This window comes from Pristis pectinata, chromosome 27 (genome assembly GCF_009764475.1).
Source record: "Pristis pectinata isolate sPriPec2 chromosome 27, sPriPec2.1.pri, whole genome shotgun sequence".
In the NCBI taxonomy this organism is placed as follows: domain Eukaryota; kingdom Metazoa; phylum Chordata; class Chondrichthyes; order Rhinopristiformes; family Pristidae; genus Pristis; species Pristis pectinata.
The window spans coordinates 20,190,220-20,210,351 of record NC_067431.1 but is presented as its reverse complement, the minus strand read 5'-3'; the positions used below and the strand labels follow the sequence as shown (position 1 = coordinate 20,210,351).

The 20,132-nt window shown below is 38.3% G+C and overlaps 1 protein-coding gene across 4 annotated transcripts in view; it reads right to left on the bottom strand.

Moving 5' to 3' along the window:
* Nucleotides 1-20,132, bottom strand: part of kmt2a (lysine (K)-specific methyltransferase 2A) — a 126,143-nt gene that overhangs the window by 99,899 nt on the left and 6,112 nt on the right. For all 4 annotated transcript variants that reach the window (XM_052039673.1, XM_052039675.1, XM_052039676.1 and 1 more), the window contains exon 2: nt 2,783-2,861. In XM_052039673.1, the coding sequence (XP_051895633.1) occupies nt 2,783-2,861 (79 nt within the window). The remainder of the gene's footprint in view (nt 1-2,782; nt 2,862-20,132) is intronic.

The window sequence follows — 20,132 nt, the reverse complement described above, 5'->3', positions numbered from 1 at the left end:
CAGTGGGTTGCTAGGCAGCTGGTATTTCCTCACAAACTGCCCTCTTCAGCTGTTTCAGCATTTCTGACAGTCTCTCTGTATTAACCTCCTTTCTCAGCATTCCTTTTATGATTGCAAGATTTTACCCTACTTACATATTCTTACAGCAGCCACAATGGCCAAATGGCCTCATTTTGTACCACATTATGCTATGATTTTATGCAGAAGAATCCTGAGGGACTTAAGAGTACAACATAGATTAGCTTGGAAATCTATTCTGTTCTCACAGACATTGATGGCAACAGCTTCCTGTGGAGACCAGTTACATATAAAAGTCCCCTAAAAATTGGTCTTATGCCTTTATGATCTATATCAATAATCAGAATAACCATTTAAAGGAAAAAAATGCTTTTTAGTGAAAGCAGATTTTAGACATCTTTCAATTTCATATCTTTGCAAATTCAAAACAACTGTTTCCATATAACATTAAAATGAGTGTAAAGATCTTAGAAGCATCCTTAGTTTTCTTCTTGATTAACTCTAGTTGGGACTGTAGATTTTCTACACCACCCAAAGTAAGCCTTCTGGTTTTAGAAGAAAATAATAATTTCAGCATAAGGACTAGTTAAGTCACTGAAATAAAAATCAACCAACTATGTGACAGGATTTCATCAATTTTTGCAAGGAAGACAACAGCAATGGTTAAATGAAAAAATCAGGATGGTTGAAATATATCTGCTGCTTGGGATTTAATACAATTTACAGCTGTCTGCACACAAGTTAGCTTGGAAGGCTGAATGGTGCTTTGAATTAGTCCACCACCGAGGCACAAGATCAAAATCAGCTTAGTGGGATGAAATGAACTTTTCCCATCTAAAGAAAAATCACAAACTTCATTAATCTTTTTGTTTACATGATCCATCTGTGTAAACACATTAGAACCCTGTGTAGACACATCAGAATCACGTATAAAGTTCAAATTCACAAACCTCAAGGTAACAGCTTTTTGTAATCTGTTGCACAAGTTACCTAGGTCTAAGGTAACAGCATCAAGGAAATTTTGTCCATGCCTCTGGCTTTTGACTTTCAAACAAGACAACTAGCAGGTAAACAATACAAGCACAAATGGAATTCAAAGACATCAAGGGGTGATGAAAACTAATTCTGGATACAAAAATGCATGAAAACACATGTGTGTCTATACATTGTATCATTGTGGCAAAGGTCAAGATCTGTGGGAAATACCAGAGAAAATAGATTATGTGAGACCTTTTGCTGTTGCTGGAAATACTAAAAATAGGTAGGTCAGATCCTATAGAGACGGAAGGCAAGACAAAGAGAACAGCAGAGTATGGTTTCAATGAGAGAACTGTAACAAAACTGTCATTCAAAAAGCTACACTGAATTCAGCATATTCAGAATCATGTCATTTCATAGTACTGATACAGGCTCTATTCATGTGTTATTTTACAGAAGCCACCAACCTAATCACAGTCATACTGACTACTCGTTGTCCAAAATCTTATTTTCTCAAGCAACTATATCATTAGCCTTTCAAAGAATGCGAGCATAAATTTGCTAATTTAGGCAGAAAACAGAAAAATGTATATAGCTGAAGTAGAACTGGGACATGAAACTAACACGATTTAACCTTTAACTCCTAATCTTAGATTCTCGTCTAACATATCAGTACTCTCTAATTTCTTGAAACTTCAATCATAACACACCTTAAATTTCTACTGTCCCACTAATAGAAGCAACATTTTGGAGCTGGCCTTTATAAAAAGGTTCTCATGCGTACAACTACTTCCATCATTGATAAGCCTGAATAATGGCTATTAAACAGCTGCAAAAAGGATTGCAATTCATGTTTTGCTCTAAAAAGGCATAGTTAGGGCATTGGGCCATAAGTAGCAGCAATGTTGGCTGGCTTCAAGCTGGTGCATGGCCCCAACCATGATCACCATTCCTCTTCCAGCTGGATTGTTGGCAGCTTCTTGTAGAAATTTGTCAAATTTTTACACCCAATCAACATGCCTCTTTGCAGTGCAGCTAACCAAATTTATACAAAATAGTTCAGCCCCAGCATTTTTAATAAATGACCAATTATGTAAATGCTATTTTCAATATATCTAATTGTGAAATTTAATGATGCAAAGTCCATTGGTGTTTTATAACTGTTGACGTAAATTTGCAGAAGCTATACTAGTTTTATTAACTTCTGAATTCCTGAAGGAGCAATTCCTGGTATCTCCCCGCGGAAATACCATACAGTATAGGCCTGGAAAAGGTTACTGTTCTTTACAGAACTTAAGGTCATTCCTTTCTATTATGCCACTAAGATTAAACTATTAAAAGAAATGAATCACTTCAGCTGCAATGAGTACATTCCCCTATGAAGCATTAAATCATGTAAACTAAGAGGGCAAAAGGAGGGTAGAAATAAACAAGAAAAAAAACCAGCTTCAATTAGATCAAGATCCTGATGTGGGAACATTTACTAGAAAGCAGGCATGCAGATAGCAAATGAGGTCTCAGCTTTGATGCAGGATGTAAAGCTCTCCAGTTCCGACAGGATGACAAGCCATTTGGATTTAGTATGTGAACTGTTGGTACCTCTGAAGTTATACTCAGTGGTAATAAGGTTCTGCATTAAGTAGAAACTAGAGGAACAACGGAAGATGATGTAAGAATTATAACTCGAATTCTCGAAATTAAACCTTAACTTAAAAACAAACTTAACTGGTTGAATTTAAGGCTCATGCATTACGTTGCTATAACGTACAGAAAAGATGACAATTACCTCGCAGGGATCTGAAGTGACACCTTGCAGGGCTTCGTATACTGTTGTCATCTGAGCAGAAACCCAAAAACTGTTCATCCTGAAAGGAAAATATAATCAAAATATCAGAAAAAACCACATTTTATAAATGCTGATTTCTCATAGATTGAATTTAATGACAACAACTTGTTTTAACTTCTGTAGGATTGTCTGGCAAAGTGACATGATCCCAGCAGTGGAGAAGCTCCAGCCTCATTTAAGCATGGCAAGCAATCTGATCAGCAACATCTTGATAAAAATAATGGGACAAAAGGTCTGAAAACTTACAATAACCAACAATACAGTAAATTTTCCAAGCAATTAAGGCCAAGAACAAATTTTCTCTGATGGTGTCTTTCATGTCTTCAGGTAATTTCAAGTTCATTGTGCCCAACTTATTTTTTTTAAGGTGTATTCACTGTTATGTCAAAAAATTCAATTTGCACACAGCAAAGTCCCCAAACCTAAGAACTACCACAGATCTGTTTATTAGGATAATGTTTGAAAGACTGGCTTGCAGTAGCTGTTAAGTCTCATTCAAATTCGTTTCCAATATTTATTTCTGGAGAAGCTGCCCTACTTGCAAAGCAAACTAGATTTGCCCCTCTGTGTAAAAATCAGAGACAACAGGCAAGCTGGATCAGTCTACCATAAGCAGCATGATCCACATTGGTCCTGCATCTGACATGTTACAAACGTACAAGCTCTCCTACAAGTAGTAGATATTAGCACTTTTAATAGCTGTTGATTCTTTTATATGGTGTAGCATCTTGTCTGTTCAGGCTAAATTTAATTGATCGCACCTGGTTCTCATTAGAAATAGGTTTTCCTTTTTTGCTTTGAGCTCCTGATTTCCAGTTGCTCATTTTCATCCATGTTTCACATGCTCTTGAAGAATTTTTTTTATAAAAACTAGAATGATTTTTTTACTCACAAATTACATCAAAACTGCAGGAAAGACAGACCAAAGGACAGAAAGGCTGCTGACCCCATGTCAAGACTTGAAAATTGTCATTTTATTTTAAGGCAATGATTGATGATGCAAACAAGAGTGGAAACAGACTTATTAGAAAGAATGCCCGACTATATGATAGAGTCCCAGCAAAGGACTGAAATCCAATGGAGTCACACTTGCATTCTAAGATAAGATAATAAGATATCTTTATTAGTCATATGTACATCGAAACACACAGTGAAATGCATCTTTTGCTACTTCATCCTTGAAATCTTCTCTCAGTAGGCTCCCATTGCAATTTTCTAGATATGGTCACCAAGATTGATGGTCGCTTTCATATACCACCTTCACTATACTAAAGATGTAGTACATGGCCTCCAAGAATGATTATCAATATTATAACAATAAGATCGCTTCCAGTGACTGAACTTGAGTTCAATGCTTGAATTAAAATTTGTAGTCTGGATTTCTAGGCAACCAAGGTTAGATGTACCCAGTCCTATATACCCAATGAAATAGTGAATGGCTCCTCCCACTTCTAGTAGCCTCCCATTCACTAGCATTATGCATTTTCCTCACTGATACATTGTCAGCCTGCATAATTTCATTATCCCAAGCTATCAGTGCTTGAAAACATATTTCAGTTCAAGAGATTATTTGTTGCAATGCTTGGAATGGCCAAAGGCATGCAAGGATCATCTTTCTTTCCAAAATCAGTTTAGAAAATTACTCTTCGTGGTCACTATGCAGTAGCGCCACCTTGTAGAAAACATACATGTTGCCCTTCAGCTATGAAGTTGGAAACAGCCCTATGAATGAATGCACAGACAGGCTCACTCAAAAAAATGGCCATTTGGCAAAGTACTGGAAAAAAGCAACTGCTTTTGGAACTGTCTCAGAGTTCTGAAGGACAAGAAAGAATTGGCTAAATGAATAATACATTCATAAGATGAATAATGCAAGTTGAAGATAAAGGATGTTTTGTGTGAAAAATAGATACAAACATAGTAACAATAGGATTAAATTGAATGTGCAGCTCTGGGATTTGAGGAAAAAATAGCTTACTATTCATGGGGAACTAGCATCAGTACTGGGGAAATAAGGAGCCGTTTTGCTGTGTAGGATTGGGACAACGTACAAGCAAATCGAATCATAACCAGCCATGCAGACTTGCTCTAAATGAGGAAAAAATAATTATTACGTTTCAACTTGGAGTTATCCAATGAGCTATTCTGGATGGAGCACATGTGAAAATTGGGTAATTCAACCCAGAGTCAAATATCCACTTGAGTAGCTCTTTCCAAAAAGTGTCAACGTACGCACAAGCAATGTAGCAAAAAACACGTTTCCCAAAAGCAATGATGCTTTGTATGGTAGTCGCAGCAATCCAGAGACCGGGACCAAAGATCTAGAGTCATATGTTCAAATCCCACCATAACAACTGTGGAAGTTAAATACAGATAAATAGTTGTTGGCTGTTCTTTATTTGGGAAAAGATTGTGAATAACTGAGAGTCAATCCCTTGGTACCATCTTTTATGCAACTTATTCAACATCATGGAAACTCAGAGTCAAAACAATTTCACGTTGTCTTTCTCACTGTCCATTATTCCACTTGAGTGTCACATATCTGCTTGCATTCAAAACAGAAAGATCCACCCATAACTGAAAATTTAAGTCTTCACCTTAATAAGAGTGCATGCTAATACACTTACATCTGTTTTTATATGTTACCATGAGCTGTATTTAGGGAAGGATTTTTTTTTTGCACTGATCTAATAGCCCATATACAAGCTTGAGCTAAGGTGAGAGTGCTACCATTCAAGCCAGAGTCAGAAAAAACTATGGGTTTAGGCCCATTTCAGAGAAATAGACATGTTCACGATAATATAGGATGACTCTCCAATGGTGTGCTGAACAAGTGCTACACTACTGTAGTGCTATTTTTCCATATCAGACATTACACCAAGCTCATCTTTTTTTAGAGAAATGCAAGAGATTTTGTAGCACCATTTCAAATTTATACTTTGATCCCAAGAATACAACAGATGATCTGCTCATACTTGTACACCTGCATGTGGGAGGTTGCTGCTTGCATTCAGAAATAGAATCTCTGTTATATTTCATTGGCTGTGCCACAGTGCAACTATGCTGGAGGAAATGGACATTTAAGATCAATGCAGGGCCAGACAACCTGGCAGCTTTGTTCTAGGTGATACCAAGCTTATTAAGTGTTGAAGTTTGACCCATTCAAGCAAAGGGACAGTATCGCTTCAAGCTCCTGACTTTGCCTTGTAGGTAATGGAGGGACTTTGGGTGTCAGGAGTTGAGCCATGTGGGAGAACCTTTACCTTAGTCACAATCCCAACTCTTCAAAAAGGTTGAGGATGTTTTAAAAATTGAGGACAGATTTTGTTTAATTACATAATGTCACGTTTTAGTAAGGAGCTTGCACATGAAAAAAAAATCAAGATGCAAAAACTGAAAACACTGAACAGTCAAGCATACAACAGGCCCCGTTCTCCTGGCAGAAATCAATGTTTCACAGAAATATGGGTACATGATTTGCTGACAGTAGAAAATATACTTATATGCCTACTTTAAATAGAACTGCTTTTTAAATAAATTCTGCTTTAATTTAATTCTCTGCTATCATCACATATATTGTAAACAAGTTTATACATCACCTACCAAACTTTTGCTTTGCATAGAACGGGTATAATTTATCTCCATATCCACCTTTCAATAGATCTCACTTGTTAAAAGGCTGTAGTGTTTAAATATTTAAGACAATTGGTTGGAAGGCAACAGGAGGAGATACAACACCTCTGTCCTTTCATTTCGTCCCTTCCCACCATCCAGGGAGCCAAACAGTCTTTCCAGGCAAAGCAGCAATTTACTTGCACTTCTTCCAATTTAGTGTACAGGATTCAGAGCTCATATTGTGATCTCTTCTACACTGGAAAAACCAAATGGAGATTCGATGATAGCTTTGCAGCGCACCCTTGTTCAGTCTGCAGGGGTGACCTATTGAATGCCATTTAAATCCCCAACCCACTCTGAACTGTGGCCTCCTGCATTGTTATAACAAGGCCTAACATTATCTCAGGAAACAGGACTTCAACATGCATCTGGACATGTTACAGTGTAAGATCTATATTCTTAGGAGTTTAAAAGAATGAGGGGTGAACTTATTGAAGGATGCAAAGGTCCACAGGCAACATGACAAGGTAGATATTGATACGTTTCCACCAGTGGGAAAATCTCAAACAAGGGGATAAGGTTTTTAAATGACTGCTTCCTAATCTTGTAACCAAGTTGCACAAGAACTTCTCACAGAGAGTAGTGAACATCTCAAGTTCTCTACCCCAAAGGGTTGGAGAAGTTGGATCATGAGGTTATTTTAAAAAAACTAGATACATCTTTGAAAGATTGGGAAATTGGGGGCCATGGGGAACTGGCCAAGGACAGGCCTGGAATACTGTGAAGTTTTAGTCCCTTTATCTAAAAAAAACAATAGTAGCACTAGAGGCAGCCCAAAAGATTCACCAAGCTAATTCCTGGCATGAGAGTTGTCCTATCAAGAGGCTTGAAAGTCTTGGGTCAATGCTTCTTGGCGTTAAGAATAAAGGATGATCTTATTCAAACATATAAGATCCAAAAGGGACTGTACAAAGGAGTCGTCGAGATGTTTTTACTGGTGCAAGAGTCACGAACGAGGGGACATAGCTGCAAAATAAGGGGACAGTCACTTATAACTGTGGTGTGTGGAAATTTCTTCTTCAGACAGCAGATGAATCTCTAGAATGCTCTTCCCCCGAAGGTGGTGGAGGCAAGATCATTAGTACATTTAAGGCAGAGATGAATAGATATTTGAAAAATCATGGAACTGAGATTATGCAGAACTGGCACAGAAGAGGAGTGGAGGCCAGCATAGATCAGCCATTATCATATTGAATGGCATAGCAGGCTTGAGGGGCCTGGTTGCCTACTCCTGCTCCTACTTTGTTATTGTGTTCTTACTAACTTCCCTCATTTCATAGCTTTTATGGACAAGGATCCTACCTACATCCCCACCGCTGACCTCAGTTACAACTCATCCACATGGCAACCCTGGCCTCACCCTATCAATGATATCCCATTTAACCAGTCCATCCATCCCACCACCTTCTCTGCAACTTAAACCTACCTTTATATATTCTGTTGAAGGTTCTTTGATCAGAGTCATTTTCTCTATACAGAATGGCTACCCAACCTGCTGTGTTCTTCTTAAGAGTATATTTTTTGCTTCTTTACTGAATGCACCACTCCTATGAAGGCAGAGTTCTGCAGCTATTCAGTGCCTTCCTCATATCCAGGTTATAGCAGTTTATTCATTCCCAAAAAACATTGTACCCCAACCAGATTCTATTCTCACTCATTGCCCAAATTTTACTAAATGGTACTCGCAGAAGCAGGAACCTTGGATGATTTTCCAACTTCCCTTGCTGTAACCAAGGAGTTCCAATTATGATCCCCACAATGAGCTGCTGAGCTAAAGCGTCAGGACATCTTATATTATTGTAGAATTTACTGCTGGATAAGGTTAATATAATTTTTCATGAATGGAACTGTTTGGGAATACCCCAAGTGCACCAGCTGACATGATACAAGAGAGCGCGCATTGGAAGATTTTGTGTCATCCTTGCAGCTGAAACAAATTGAAAATCTTTATCACAGTAAAAGTGCTACTATTTTATCCTTCTATCCCAGTTCTAATGAAGGATCTTCAGCCTGAAATGCTAACTCTTTCTCTTTCTACAGATGCTTCCTGTCTGAGGACGGGCAAACCAAGTTTTGTTCTAGGAATACCAAATGTGGAGTCCTTACTGTTGACCTGGTTGAGATCAGCCAACTCAACACTAAACTGGACTGACTCAGCTATACCCTGCTTGCTTTATCAAGGAGGGAATTTCATTTACAATTTACAAGCTAAAAAAAAGTTAAACTGCAGACATGAACTGCATTTCTAAAACCTTATATACAGCACAATCTCTAGCATGTGATGCACTAACACCAGAAATCCTGTTATATAGCGAGCAGTCCATATGTTAAATAGTTTTCTACACCTTTGGTTGCATCCTGCAGGAGTCACATGACTGCATGTATTTAAGCTGAGAATTCCAACAAGCACAGAGAAGGATACTGCTGAGCAGCAGCATTCTGTATTGATGTGGTTTATGATATTATTGAGCAAAGCTTTTCTTGGGAATCAGAGTAACAACATACCCAAAGGATACTTAAAAGAATTAGATTATTTTTAAAAATGATTCAACAATTAAACCTTTCACTTCACCAACAGTGCTTGCCAAATAATTTTATTCACGAAAATGAGAAATTTATTGTCCATACTAATGCTCTGTTGGTTATCTATTACCTTCAATTCTGTATAAAAATAAAATGAACTCCATGGGCCAAAATCTGAATTACTAACAGGAAACTTCTACATTTAAATTGGGATGTACTACAAGCAAACATGCAAAACTGCAATAGTCAAAGCACTAGCATATGCTTTCAAATGTATCACAAAAAACATGCACTGATTCCCCAGGTTTTAAGAAGTTACCCTTGCATCCTGGATTATGTGTAGCATCTATAACACCCACAATAACAGAAGTCCTTAAGAACTGCATAGGGAAGTGACTTAGAGTAGTATTTTCATAAATCACATTAGTTTCAATTACCCATCTGATTGAGGACATCAAGTTGTTACAATTAATTTCACCAGCACAATTAAGAAATTCTCTCCTTTATATGTGAAATGTTACACCCACACAATTGTGGAAGATCTCAGTTAATTGACTTGTCACTTTTGCTAAAGCCAAAAGATTGCAAATTCTCCTCAGCTTCAAGTTACTTAAAAAAACATCTGTGAAGGTCAAAGCTCATGTCTTTTCATGAGCTGATGTCACAATTATTTTAAATGTCCATGTGTGAAGTACTAAATGCAGTAGCTCAATTTCCAGTGACAGTCTTAATGCTTCAGATTAAATGATTCATGTTGCAGTGTTGATGTTGCCAGCTATCCCAAGCTTTGTTTATTCTGCAACAGGTTTCTACCCAGAGAAAACTTTAACTAGTAAAGTGAAGGTGGAACATATTCTATTTTAATGCCTTCATGTCAAGAAAAATAATAAACATACAAATACAATTAGAAAGCAGTGATTTTGTTTAAAAGGTATGAAAAGACCAAACTCACATTAGCTGTCAATAACTATTAACAAAGCCCACAGCTCTGAACAGCCTCCATATCCTTCAGAAATAACTTTCTTCACGCCAGCAGTTTTACAGAACAGTACTGCAAGATTTTAGATCACAGTCACTGATGTTGGAACAAATATTAAATGCTGCAAACATCTGCAATGAATTTTACTGACACCACCCCATTTCCTTAATTATCAACTTGTGTTTTTGTGAAAGACAATCCTCTATTTCATGTTAATGTGTACTTCCACCTGCAGTATTTAAGCTACATTTTAAACCCTTCTTTTCTCTCCCCAACCCGTAAATGAGTCACAAAAATACAAATATTGACAATCAGTGTTCATTTGAGAGTTTGTTATTGTAAAGGTTACGATACAAGACAACTCTTTTTTAAAATGCCACAGCACCAACTTCTCCTCCATCAGCTTCCCACACTGAGGTGTAATTAAGCTGCCTTCTATCAATGTAACAATGACGGATACGCAGCTTCCAAACTTTGCTCAGGCTATATCACATGCTATTTATGCTGACCACTAATTGTGGTGGCAGACCTGTTCTCCAACAATTTAAATGTCCTGGCTTTCATGTTTAATAGTATTCTGCATAACAAAAACAATACCAGTAATATCCATAAAACCAAGACAGGCAGCATTTTCCTACACCCATACAGGGTGAAGTAAAAGATGACTTAAATTAATTGGAGTGGCACATTCCTTGACACACTCACTCATATCAAAGGTGGTGGTGATGGAGAGCTGGGGGTTGGGGAAAGGGGGCTAAATATGCATGTGCAGGGCAAGAGTAATGGGTTGACAGCAGCAAGAATGTGACTGAAGAATAGCAATCGAGCAGCCACTGGCCTTAGAGGATGTGGAGGTTCACAAGCAATTTACTGATGTACAAACATGCCACACAACACACTGGCCAAGAAGGCAACAACGTTAGTAAGGACCATGGTAGTATTAATTTCAGAAGTCAAATACAAAAAAAATAATAAAGCACACTAAAAATGTAATAAAATGTGGCTTTTGGCAAGCAAGATAATTCTGATTACGGCGACTTTTGTGTCTGGCACACAAAGGAGCAGGAAAGGCAGAAAGAATTAAGTTAATCAGATCAATGAAAAAATATCTTTATTCCTACTACAACAATACACAAGAAGTGCTGGAGGAACTCAGCAGGTCAAGCAGCATCCATGAAGGGAAATAAACATTCAACGTTTTGGGCCAAGACCCTTCATCAGGACTGGAAAGGAAGAAGGCAGAAGCCAAAATAAGGTGGGGGGGGGGGGGGGGGGGGGGGTGAGGGAGGAGCACACGCAGGCAGGCAATAGGTGAGTTCAGGTGATAGGCAAGTGAAGAAGCCCAACACAATGATTCCATCTGATTTGCCCCTCCCTGTTCAAAGGAAGGCACCATATCTCCGATTTTGTTTATACATTCCATCTTCTCAAAAGTCAAATTATCTAAAAATTAATGAATTATGCGGTTGTCAATCAGATAACAATATTCCTCCTACACTTTTTAATCTAATCAGACTGTTTTGCCTTCCTTTAATGTAGCTACATATCATCTCAGAACAGGATCCTTGATCTGGGCAATCACATGCATGAACCCAACCTCCTCATCCCTCAGCACCACCACAGCATGCGTCTTACACCTGTGCAAATAACTTGCTCTGATAGCCAATCAAGCCTTGTAACTTCATAACAAATTCTTATTTTAACTATTGCACATCCTTACACTTAGTACATAGCAACAGTCACTAGTGAGTAATCAGAAAGAGTAAGATGAGACTTTTTTTATTAGTCACATGTACATCGAAACACAGTGAAATGCACCTTTTGCGTAGAATGTTCTGGGGACAGCCCGCAAGTGTCACCACGCTTCCAGCACCAACATAGCATGCCCACAACTTCCTAACCTGTACGTCTTTGGAATATGGGAGGAAACCGGAGCACCCAGATGAAACCCCCACAGACACGGGGAGAACGTACAAACTCCTTACAGACAGCGGCCAGAATTGAACCCGGGTCACTGGGGCTGTAAAGCATTATGCTAACCACTACACTACCATGCTGACTTTTGCTCCTAATCGCAGCTATTGCAGAATCAATGGCCAAACCTCTCTGCTAGACTTGAAATCAGTTAATGGAGCACTAACCACTACACAAAATTGGAACTTTCATGTTTTCACTGACTGGTACAACAAAAAGCCTTGCTTTTATAGATGTTATTAAACTGAACAGCTGTTGCTATCTGTGTGCCAGATATAAAAGTCACCATAATCATAATTATCTTGCTTGTTGTCTTGTATGTTTTCAAGTCTACTCTTAGAATTTTGGCAACAGTTGAAATGCAAGTTTAGCACAACATTCCACATTGTAATGGTCCAAGGTAAAACTCAAATTACATGACACAAGATATATGTGGAAACTTTCCCAAATTTAAATCAAAATTCATCGATCTTTACAGAATGAAAAATAATCTTTAAAAAATCATATGCACCAGATTTAGGACAAGGCAGAGCTGAACTAACAGATTCATCAGAAAAAAAACAAGAGGTGAAAAGGTAAATTTGTTCTTCCTTTGTGCAAAAGCAAAATACTGTATGTGTAGAAACCTGAAATAAAGGAAAAAATGCTGGAACTAGTCAGCTGAAGCATTACTTGTGCAAAGAGAGACAGAATAATTCTTTTCTTCCACAGACACTGCTTGATATGCTGAGTTATTCCAGCTCCACTTCAGGTTGCCATGTATCTTAGCAATTTTTTTTAAAATCAGTTTATAATTGCAAAGTAGCTGACTTGGCCATTTGCCATGTGGAACTACCAGCTTATTTGCAGATTGTTTTTTCTCAGTTACAGACAACCTCTGCGTTATGGCCCCTCGTGTTATGGAAACTCACCCTTACAGAATTCACACTACATAAAAATTTGCGATACAAAATAAAATTCGCTCTCATGAAATGTCAAAAAAAGTGAACAATACATTTTTAAACTTGCATTCCTTCACGCATGTTCAAATGATGCAGCTTCGCATTACAGAAAATCACGATACATTGAGTTTTCTAGGAAGGCAACTCCTTCGTAACGTGGGTGGTCACCTGTATCTGTCAGGAAATACTTTCAAAACTTGGTCAATGGACATTTTAAATAAACACAAATAAATTTAGATCTACAATTCCCTACACTTACCTGCCACTTTTAACACAGCTAAATTGAATAAATAGAACCAATACCATGGGATATTAGGATAGGTGACCAACCCCTTGGTCAATAAATTTTACGGAATGTCTTGATGATGAAGGGAAAAAAAGTCAGAGACAGACAGAAGTGTACTGGTAGGAAATTTCAGAGTTTGGCAGAGTTGTTATGTGAAAGCCTTGCCACTCAGGGATGCTCAAGAGATCGGAATAAGTAGAGTGCAGAAATTTCAAGAGTCTTATAGGGCTGGAGGAATTTCAAGATGGGGAGGTGAAGAGTCATGGTAAGATCAGAAAACAAGAAAATAAAAAAACATTTAATCAGAAGCCAATACAAGTTAACGAGCACAGGAATTATAGTGCATCTTCCACAACTCCAAATAAACAACTTTTCAGGAGGGCAAGCCATGTAAGGGTTATAATAATCAAGTCTAAAGGCATGAGTACTGGTTTCAGCACCAAATGGGCTGAGTCAGGGGAAAAGACATTTAACTGCAGGGGGTTCCCAAATTCTGGAATGGGCACCTAAAGACACAAGGTGCAGAAATAAGCCAGTTGATCTTTCAAGCCCGCCTCACCATTTCAGAAAATCACAGCTGATCCAATCTTGGCCTCAAAAGCACAACCCCGCTCTCTCCCCATACCCCTCAATATCCCTCAAGTTCAAACGTTTATCAATCACCATCTTTAATGTATTCGAATGATTCCACATGCACAGCTCTGTAGGATAGAGAATTCCACAGATTAATGAACCTCAGAAGAAATTCCTCATCTCTATCCTAATGACTAAATTGATGCTACCCCCTGCAAGGCCAGTACATAAGATGTGGTGGGCAGAATTACTATTCATCTTCCATCATTAGCTTGTAACAAAACTGAATTTTGTGGTCTTCAGCAAAAGAGAGGAATAGCAATGTTAAGACCATACAACAGAAAAACTGAATTGTGCAGTACTGATTAGTATCCAGCAGATGTACCATTCTTTTCTAGGATTTGTATAAATGTTAATAAACAAAATAGAGTGATTGTTAAATTTGATAATGCAGCCAAATAACAGTTCAGATTCAAAAACCTACCATCACAAAATTTTAAAACATCAAAAGACGCTGAATCCATCACCACACTTTTCATCTAAAAGTGAATGCGATAACGTCAGAAAAGCAGAAATAAGCACTCATAATGACAGCCAAGAAAGCTGTGCCTAAAGTCACGAAGAGCAGTATGATGCAAAGAACCCTTGGAGGTTATTAGCAGAAGTAGAAGCTTATGGTACTGTAGAAAAGTCATTTACCCGTTCAGGAAAATGACAAAGCAGCAAAAGTAAAAGAACTGGAATATTATCGAATTAAACTGATTCGATAATACAAGCGTATCCCACAATGATCTGCAGGACCCAAATGAATCAACTATAACTTACTGAAAAGACTCATTCTGTTCCATAAGTTTCATCAACGCTGTTACATCTATCCTAATCGTGGCACTTTATCTTTCACCATGGCACACTACAGCCTTCTAAACTCAACAAGGAGTTCAACAATTTCAAATACAGGTCCTCCCCAAGTTACCACACAGTAACCCAAACAGTTCACAAGATGGAAACATCGCTGTGAATCAAGTTCCCACACAGCAGAAGATGCCTACAGCAGCCAGTAAATCCATCCCACTGGTCTCTTAAACGCTCATCCGTACATATGGGCTGTACACGAGTCAAGTGTTCGTAAGATGGAGAGGACCTGTAATCAATATTTCCAGCACTTTGTTTTTTTTTATTTCCAGAACTCGAAATAATTTTGTCTAGTAATTTCAGCTATGATTCTGGGTTCCCCCATTTAAATCTGCTCCATACTGATTTCTTATCTTTTTGCCATGCCATAACCATTCCCCTTCAGCTTGCATCACTGCTTTTATCCATCAGTTCCACTCCTTCCAAGCCCAAAGTTGCCTCTCCAACTTTTCCCAGATCCAATGCAAGGTTAAACAAACATTTAACCTGTTTCACTCTCCACAGGTACGGCCTGATTTAGTGGTTTTCTATAATTTTGCTTTTGTTTCTGATTTTGAGTATCCAAATTATTTTTGTGTTTGCTATCACAAGAATGCATGACGGGCTGTATTACTCACATTTACGGGAGACTTTGATGGTGAGATAAATGACTACCTAGCCAAGTTTTCTGAAGGCAAGCAGTGTAGATAGAAGCATTATATTACTGAATGTTCTACTATATTTAGTATGACAGAACTCTGCCAAATAGCTTCCAATTAATGCAAAATCTAGTGAACTCAGTCTCAAAACAACTTCCTTGACAGTTAAGTAGCCTACTCTTATCCCTCTGTAGAGGAAGGCAAGTTAATTTATAAAGTGACTAAACAGATTCACAACAGCATTAGAACTTCCTCCATGACCAAGAGCATCAGGAGTTCTACTTTGAACAGCATCCAAATGTATTGTAGACAAGTTTCCTGTCCAGCCAATTACAAGTAGCTGACAACCAGCTACAGGGAGATCTGGTCTACTATGCACCTGCTGCTGGCATACAACTGAAGAGTAATGATTTGTGACCAAGATACTTTCCCATGTAAAATCCCTTAATACTTTTGTTTTAAAAAAAGCAGAATGGCTGTAATAACACTTAAGGTAAACCATTATAGCTTTTCCCATCTGACAGGTTAGTCCTGAACTCCTATTGCTACCTCTGCATATTAGAGCATGTAAAATATGTAGCTTTGTTCCCAAGCTTACTGGTGATGAATTACTTTATTTTTTTGCCCATATACTGGATTCATTATTTTAGCATTCAATGTATTCTACTGCAGATGCTTTTGGAAGTTGTAACTCCCCTTTTAAGCTCAAATTGTGCATGTACAATCCGATTTCTAAATTATAGTCTTTTCCATATCACTATTCTGCTGTAATGCATATTTTGTAGCTTGTGTAAATCTGCTACAAACACAAAACTTTGAACACTAATGGCGCAACACTACTCCAAAAATCATGTGCACTATTCAAAAGGAAAAGTATTTCCACAAATCAGGCAATAAAGTTGCATGCATGCACCACAAGAACAAATAAATATACTTTAAACTTCTGCGAATATACATCCCTTACTTCTGTATGGACAAATCCTCGAAGTAATGGTACAGATTTTACTGGCCGAGATTCCAGAATCTAATTTGTGCTATTACATAACCTAATAAGATAGCATAAGCAGTGCCATTAATGTAAGCAGTTTTACCATAGAACAATACGGCACAATACAGGCCCTTCAGCCCACCATATTGTGCCGCCCTTCAAACCACACCTATGACCATCTAACCCCTTTCTCCCACATATCCCTCTATCTTAAATTCCTCCATATGCTTACCTAACAATCTCTTGAACTTGACCAATGTATCAGCCTCCACCACCACCCCAGGCAGCACATTCCATGCACCAACCAGTCTCTGGGTGAAAAACCTTTGACATCACCCTTGAACTTCCCACCCAATACCTTAAAGCCATGTCCTCTTGTTTTGAGCATTGGTGCCCTGGGAAAGAGGCGCTGGCTGTCCACTTTATCTATTCCTCTCAATATCTTGTATACCTCTATCATGTCTCCCCTCATCCTCCTTCTCTCCAATGAAATAGTTGGGGAACAGGCAAAAAGAAAACAAGAGAAAAGTAGCAAACATACTTTTGCTATTCACTCAAACAAGCAACCTCCCCCTCCTGAACATACCATCATTGCTATTCAACTTTGTCAAAGTAGGAGAGAGCCACTGTTTCTCATGAAACACTGCCAGCATGAGTCACTACCTTCAAGAGGAGAACACTGTAGGCAGAAAGTATAATAGTTTGTCAATATTAGTTGATTTTTGAAGTTTAATCCAGCCAAGGCCAAAATTTTAGGTCTCTCATAGCTATAAATCTCCATTATACAAGGACAAAAAGTTGAAAAATACAATTAGTTATTATGCATTAAGTGATTTAAGGTCATTGCCACCAAACACCATCCAAGACCACTCCTTCTGCAAACTCAGAACTAATTCAAGAATTCTATTGCAACAATTTAAAGTCAAGTTCTACATAAATTCTGTCTGACAGATGAACACCAGAATATTCACTTTTAGCAACATCTCCACTTTCCAGACTCATTTCCCACCTAACTAATGACATCCTTCATGTACCACAAACAGCATGGGAATATTTGAAAAATTCACTTTAAATTTATCCCCAGATTCTTATTTAATAGTGGCATTCTTCCTCAAGAGTTAAGTAGATTTAAAACAACACTTACTCGGGACTTACTTCTAAAATGCATGCTTAATACAGTAAATAGATTCCAAGGTATAAATTGTGTATTTTAGAAATAACGTCTAGAATAAGGATCGTTTTAAGTCAACTTTGGATGAGAAATGGCTTTTTGATGCCAATCACTTGAATGTATGTAAATACAACAGCCCAAATATACACTGCATAGATCCACAAATGCGCAATGAGACAGTGAATAGTCATCCTTCTTTAAACGATAATTGAGTAAGAAAACATGGTCAGAGCAGCATGAGAAATCTACTGCTCTTCAAAAGTGCCATGGACCCTTAAGCCCATCTGAGCAGGTAGGCAGCACCTCTGCTCAAATTCTTAGCTGAGAAGAAACTCTGTATGCTCCTTATACAGTACTGAATTTAGAAAAGACGCAAATTCAAACCCTAGTGTTAGAGATGACAAGTTCTGCCGAAGAGGCACATGCTACACGACCAAGGACACACACCTCTCATTCTGAAGTTATACTGAGTGCCTTCCAAAAGTTATGCACACTGCTACTGCAAAACAAATAGCCAATCACTACAGTTTATAATAAACAGAAAAAGGAACGTTTCTCTTCTAAGTAATCTTGCTTACTCAGTGCTCCAATAAACATAACAGTTCAATTGTGAAGTTTGCCATTTGAAGTACCATGGAAGGATCCATTCTGCAAAGTATGAATTTTCCCATTAAGCAGATAAGCATGAATATAAAATCTTACAGACCAGAGAGTTGACTGAAGCAGAGTCAAGTTATTCAATAGCAGGCAAATCAAAACAATTAGCTTCAGTATAAAATAAACATACATACACACTGCTCCCTCTGCTGGAAGATTTAAGTCATAGGACATTGTGGAAGATGGGCCTATTTTTACCCAATCAGGTAACCCATCAATGCATCTAACACAAATCAATAACTAAGTGAAGAGCCATCACATGACATTTAAATCCACAGCCAAGCATCAATCACCACTTTCAGGACAAGAATAATGGATACAACTGCATAAAAGAACAGGACTGTAAAACATTTTTACCATTGTTACACAAAGTTTAAGCGATAAAGAGTTATTTATCTTGCATTATACTAAAGCTAGTTATAATTTCAAGCTGTGGCTTAGCAGATAATTCATCCAACCTAAACATCTCAAACCAACAGCAGAACAGTTCAATGTTTCCCTTAAAAGTCACCCTCTAATTTCAGCCACACCAAAAGAAACCTTAGACTTAACATCCAGTGGCTGCCCCTGCCCCCCGCCCCCAAAATCTGAATGGAAAACATAATGTCGCTGAGAACACATAAGGCCTGACTGTGAAGCATTCCCTGGCTAAACACATGACCGACATTTGCTACTTAGCCTCATGAAAACTGGGAACTTGAACAAATTAGAAAGCATTCATCTATTAGAAGCCACATGCATTCTGAACCAAACCACACTCTAGGAAAACAGGGAACTGGGAAAAGACATGCTGAAAATGGGCATTTCTGAAATTTTGGTCTGGCTTGGTACAATTTGGCTACTAATATTTAGCATATGCAAGTTCTGCAAAGCCTCAAGTGTCAAGTAATGATAAAAAACTGCAGAGGTGAGAAATATGAAATAAAAACAGAAGCAGCTGGAAACACACAGGTCATGCAGCAGCTATGGAAAGAGAAACAAAGTCAATGTTTCAAATCAGAGACCCTCAAGTAGTGAGTGCGTACAGCAGATACCGTGTCTCAGTGTGTGAATTACCCATGACCATAACAGTACTCATACAGTCATACAGCACAGAAACAGGCCCTTCGGTCCAACTGACCCATGCCGATCAAGATGTCCATCTAAATTAGTCTCATTTACCTGCACTTGGCCCATAATCCCTCTAAACCTTTCCCATCCGTGTACCTGTCCAAGTGTCTTTTAAATGTTGTTAATGTACCTGCCTCAACCACTTCCGCTGGCAGCTCATTCCATATACAGGCTATCCCCGGGTGAAAATCTCTCCCCTTTACCTTAAACCTATGCGCTCTAGTTGGCAAGCTACCAAATAAATCAGGTTCAAATCTAAACATAATAAAATATAGGATTGTATTTGGGTACACCATTTAACTGGAAATTCCCACAACTTAGCCAACAATTTTATGAACCACAGACAACTTATGACAGCAGAGATTGTCATTTGGTCAAAGGCCTACCAACCTTTAATCCTACTTCCAGCACTTGGCATGTAAATCATGCAAGTTATGGCTCTTCAACTACACTTCCAGTTGCTTTAATAGATGCAATGATAGTTTCTACCTCGAGCCTTTCAGAGAGCAAGTTCCAAACCACTACCAGTTACCTCCTTCCTAATGCTTCCACCAATTATTTTTCATCTCCACTCCCTAATTTTTGACACCCCACGCACCCCCCCCCCCCACCTGCCCCTGATAAGGGAAATAAGTTCTTTCCATTTATTCCATCTAGGGCTCTTAATTCTCCCCTTGATGCTCTCTGTTCCAAATAAAGTAATCCTACATGGTCTTCCCTCATAGTTAGTTCCCTTGCCCTGGTAACATTGTCTTAAATCTCCTCTGTACTCTTTCCAGTGCAATCACAACTTTTCTGTAATGGAATGGCCAGAACAGTGCACACAATTCAAGCCATGGCCTAACAGGAATAGTATACAACTA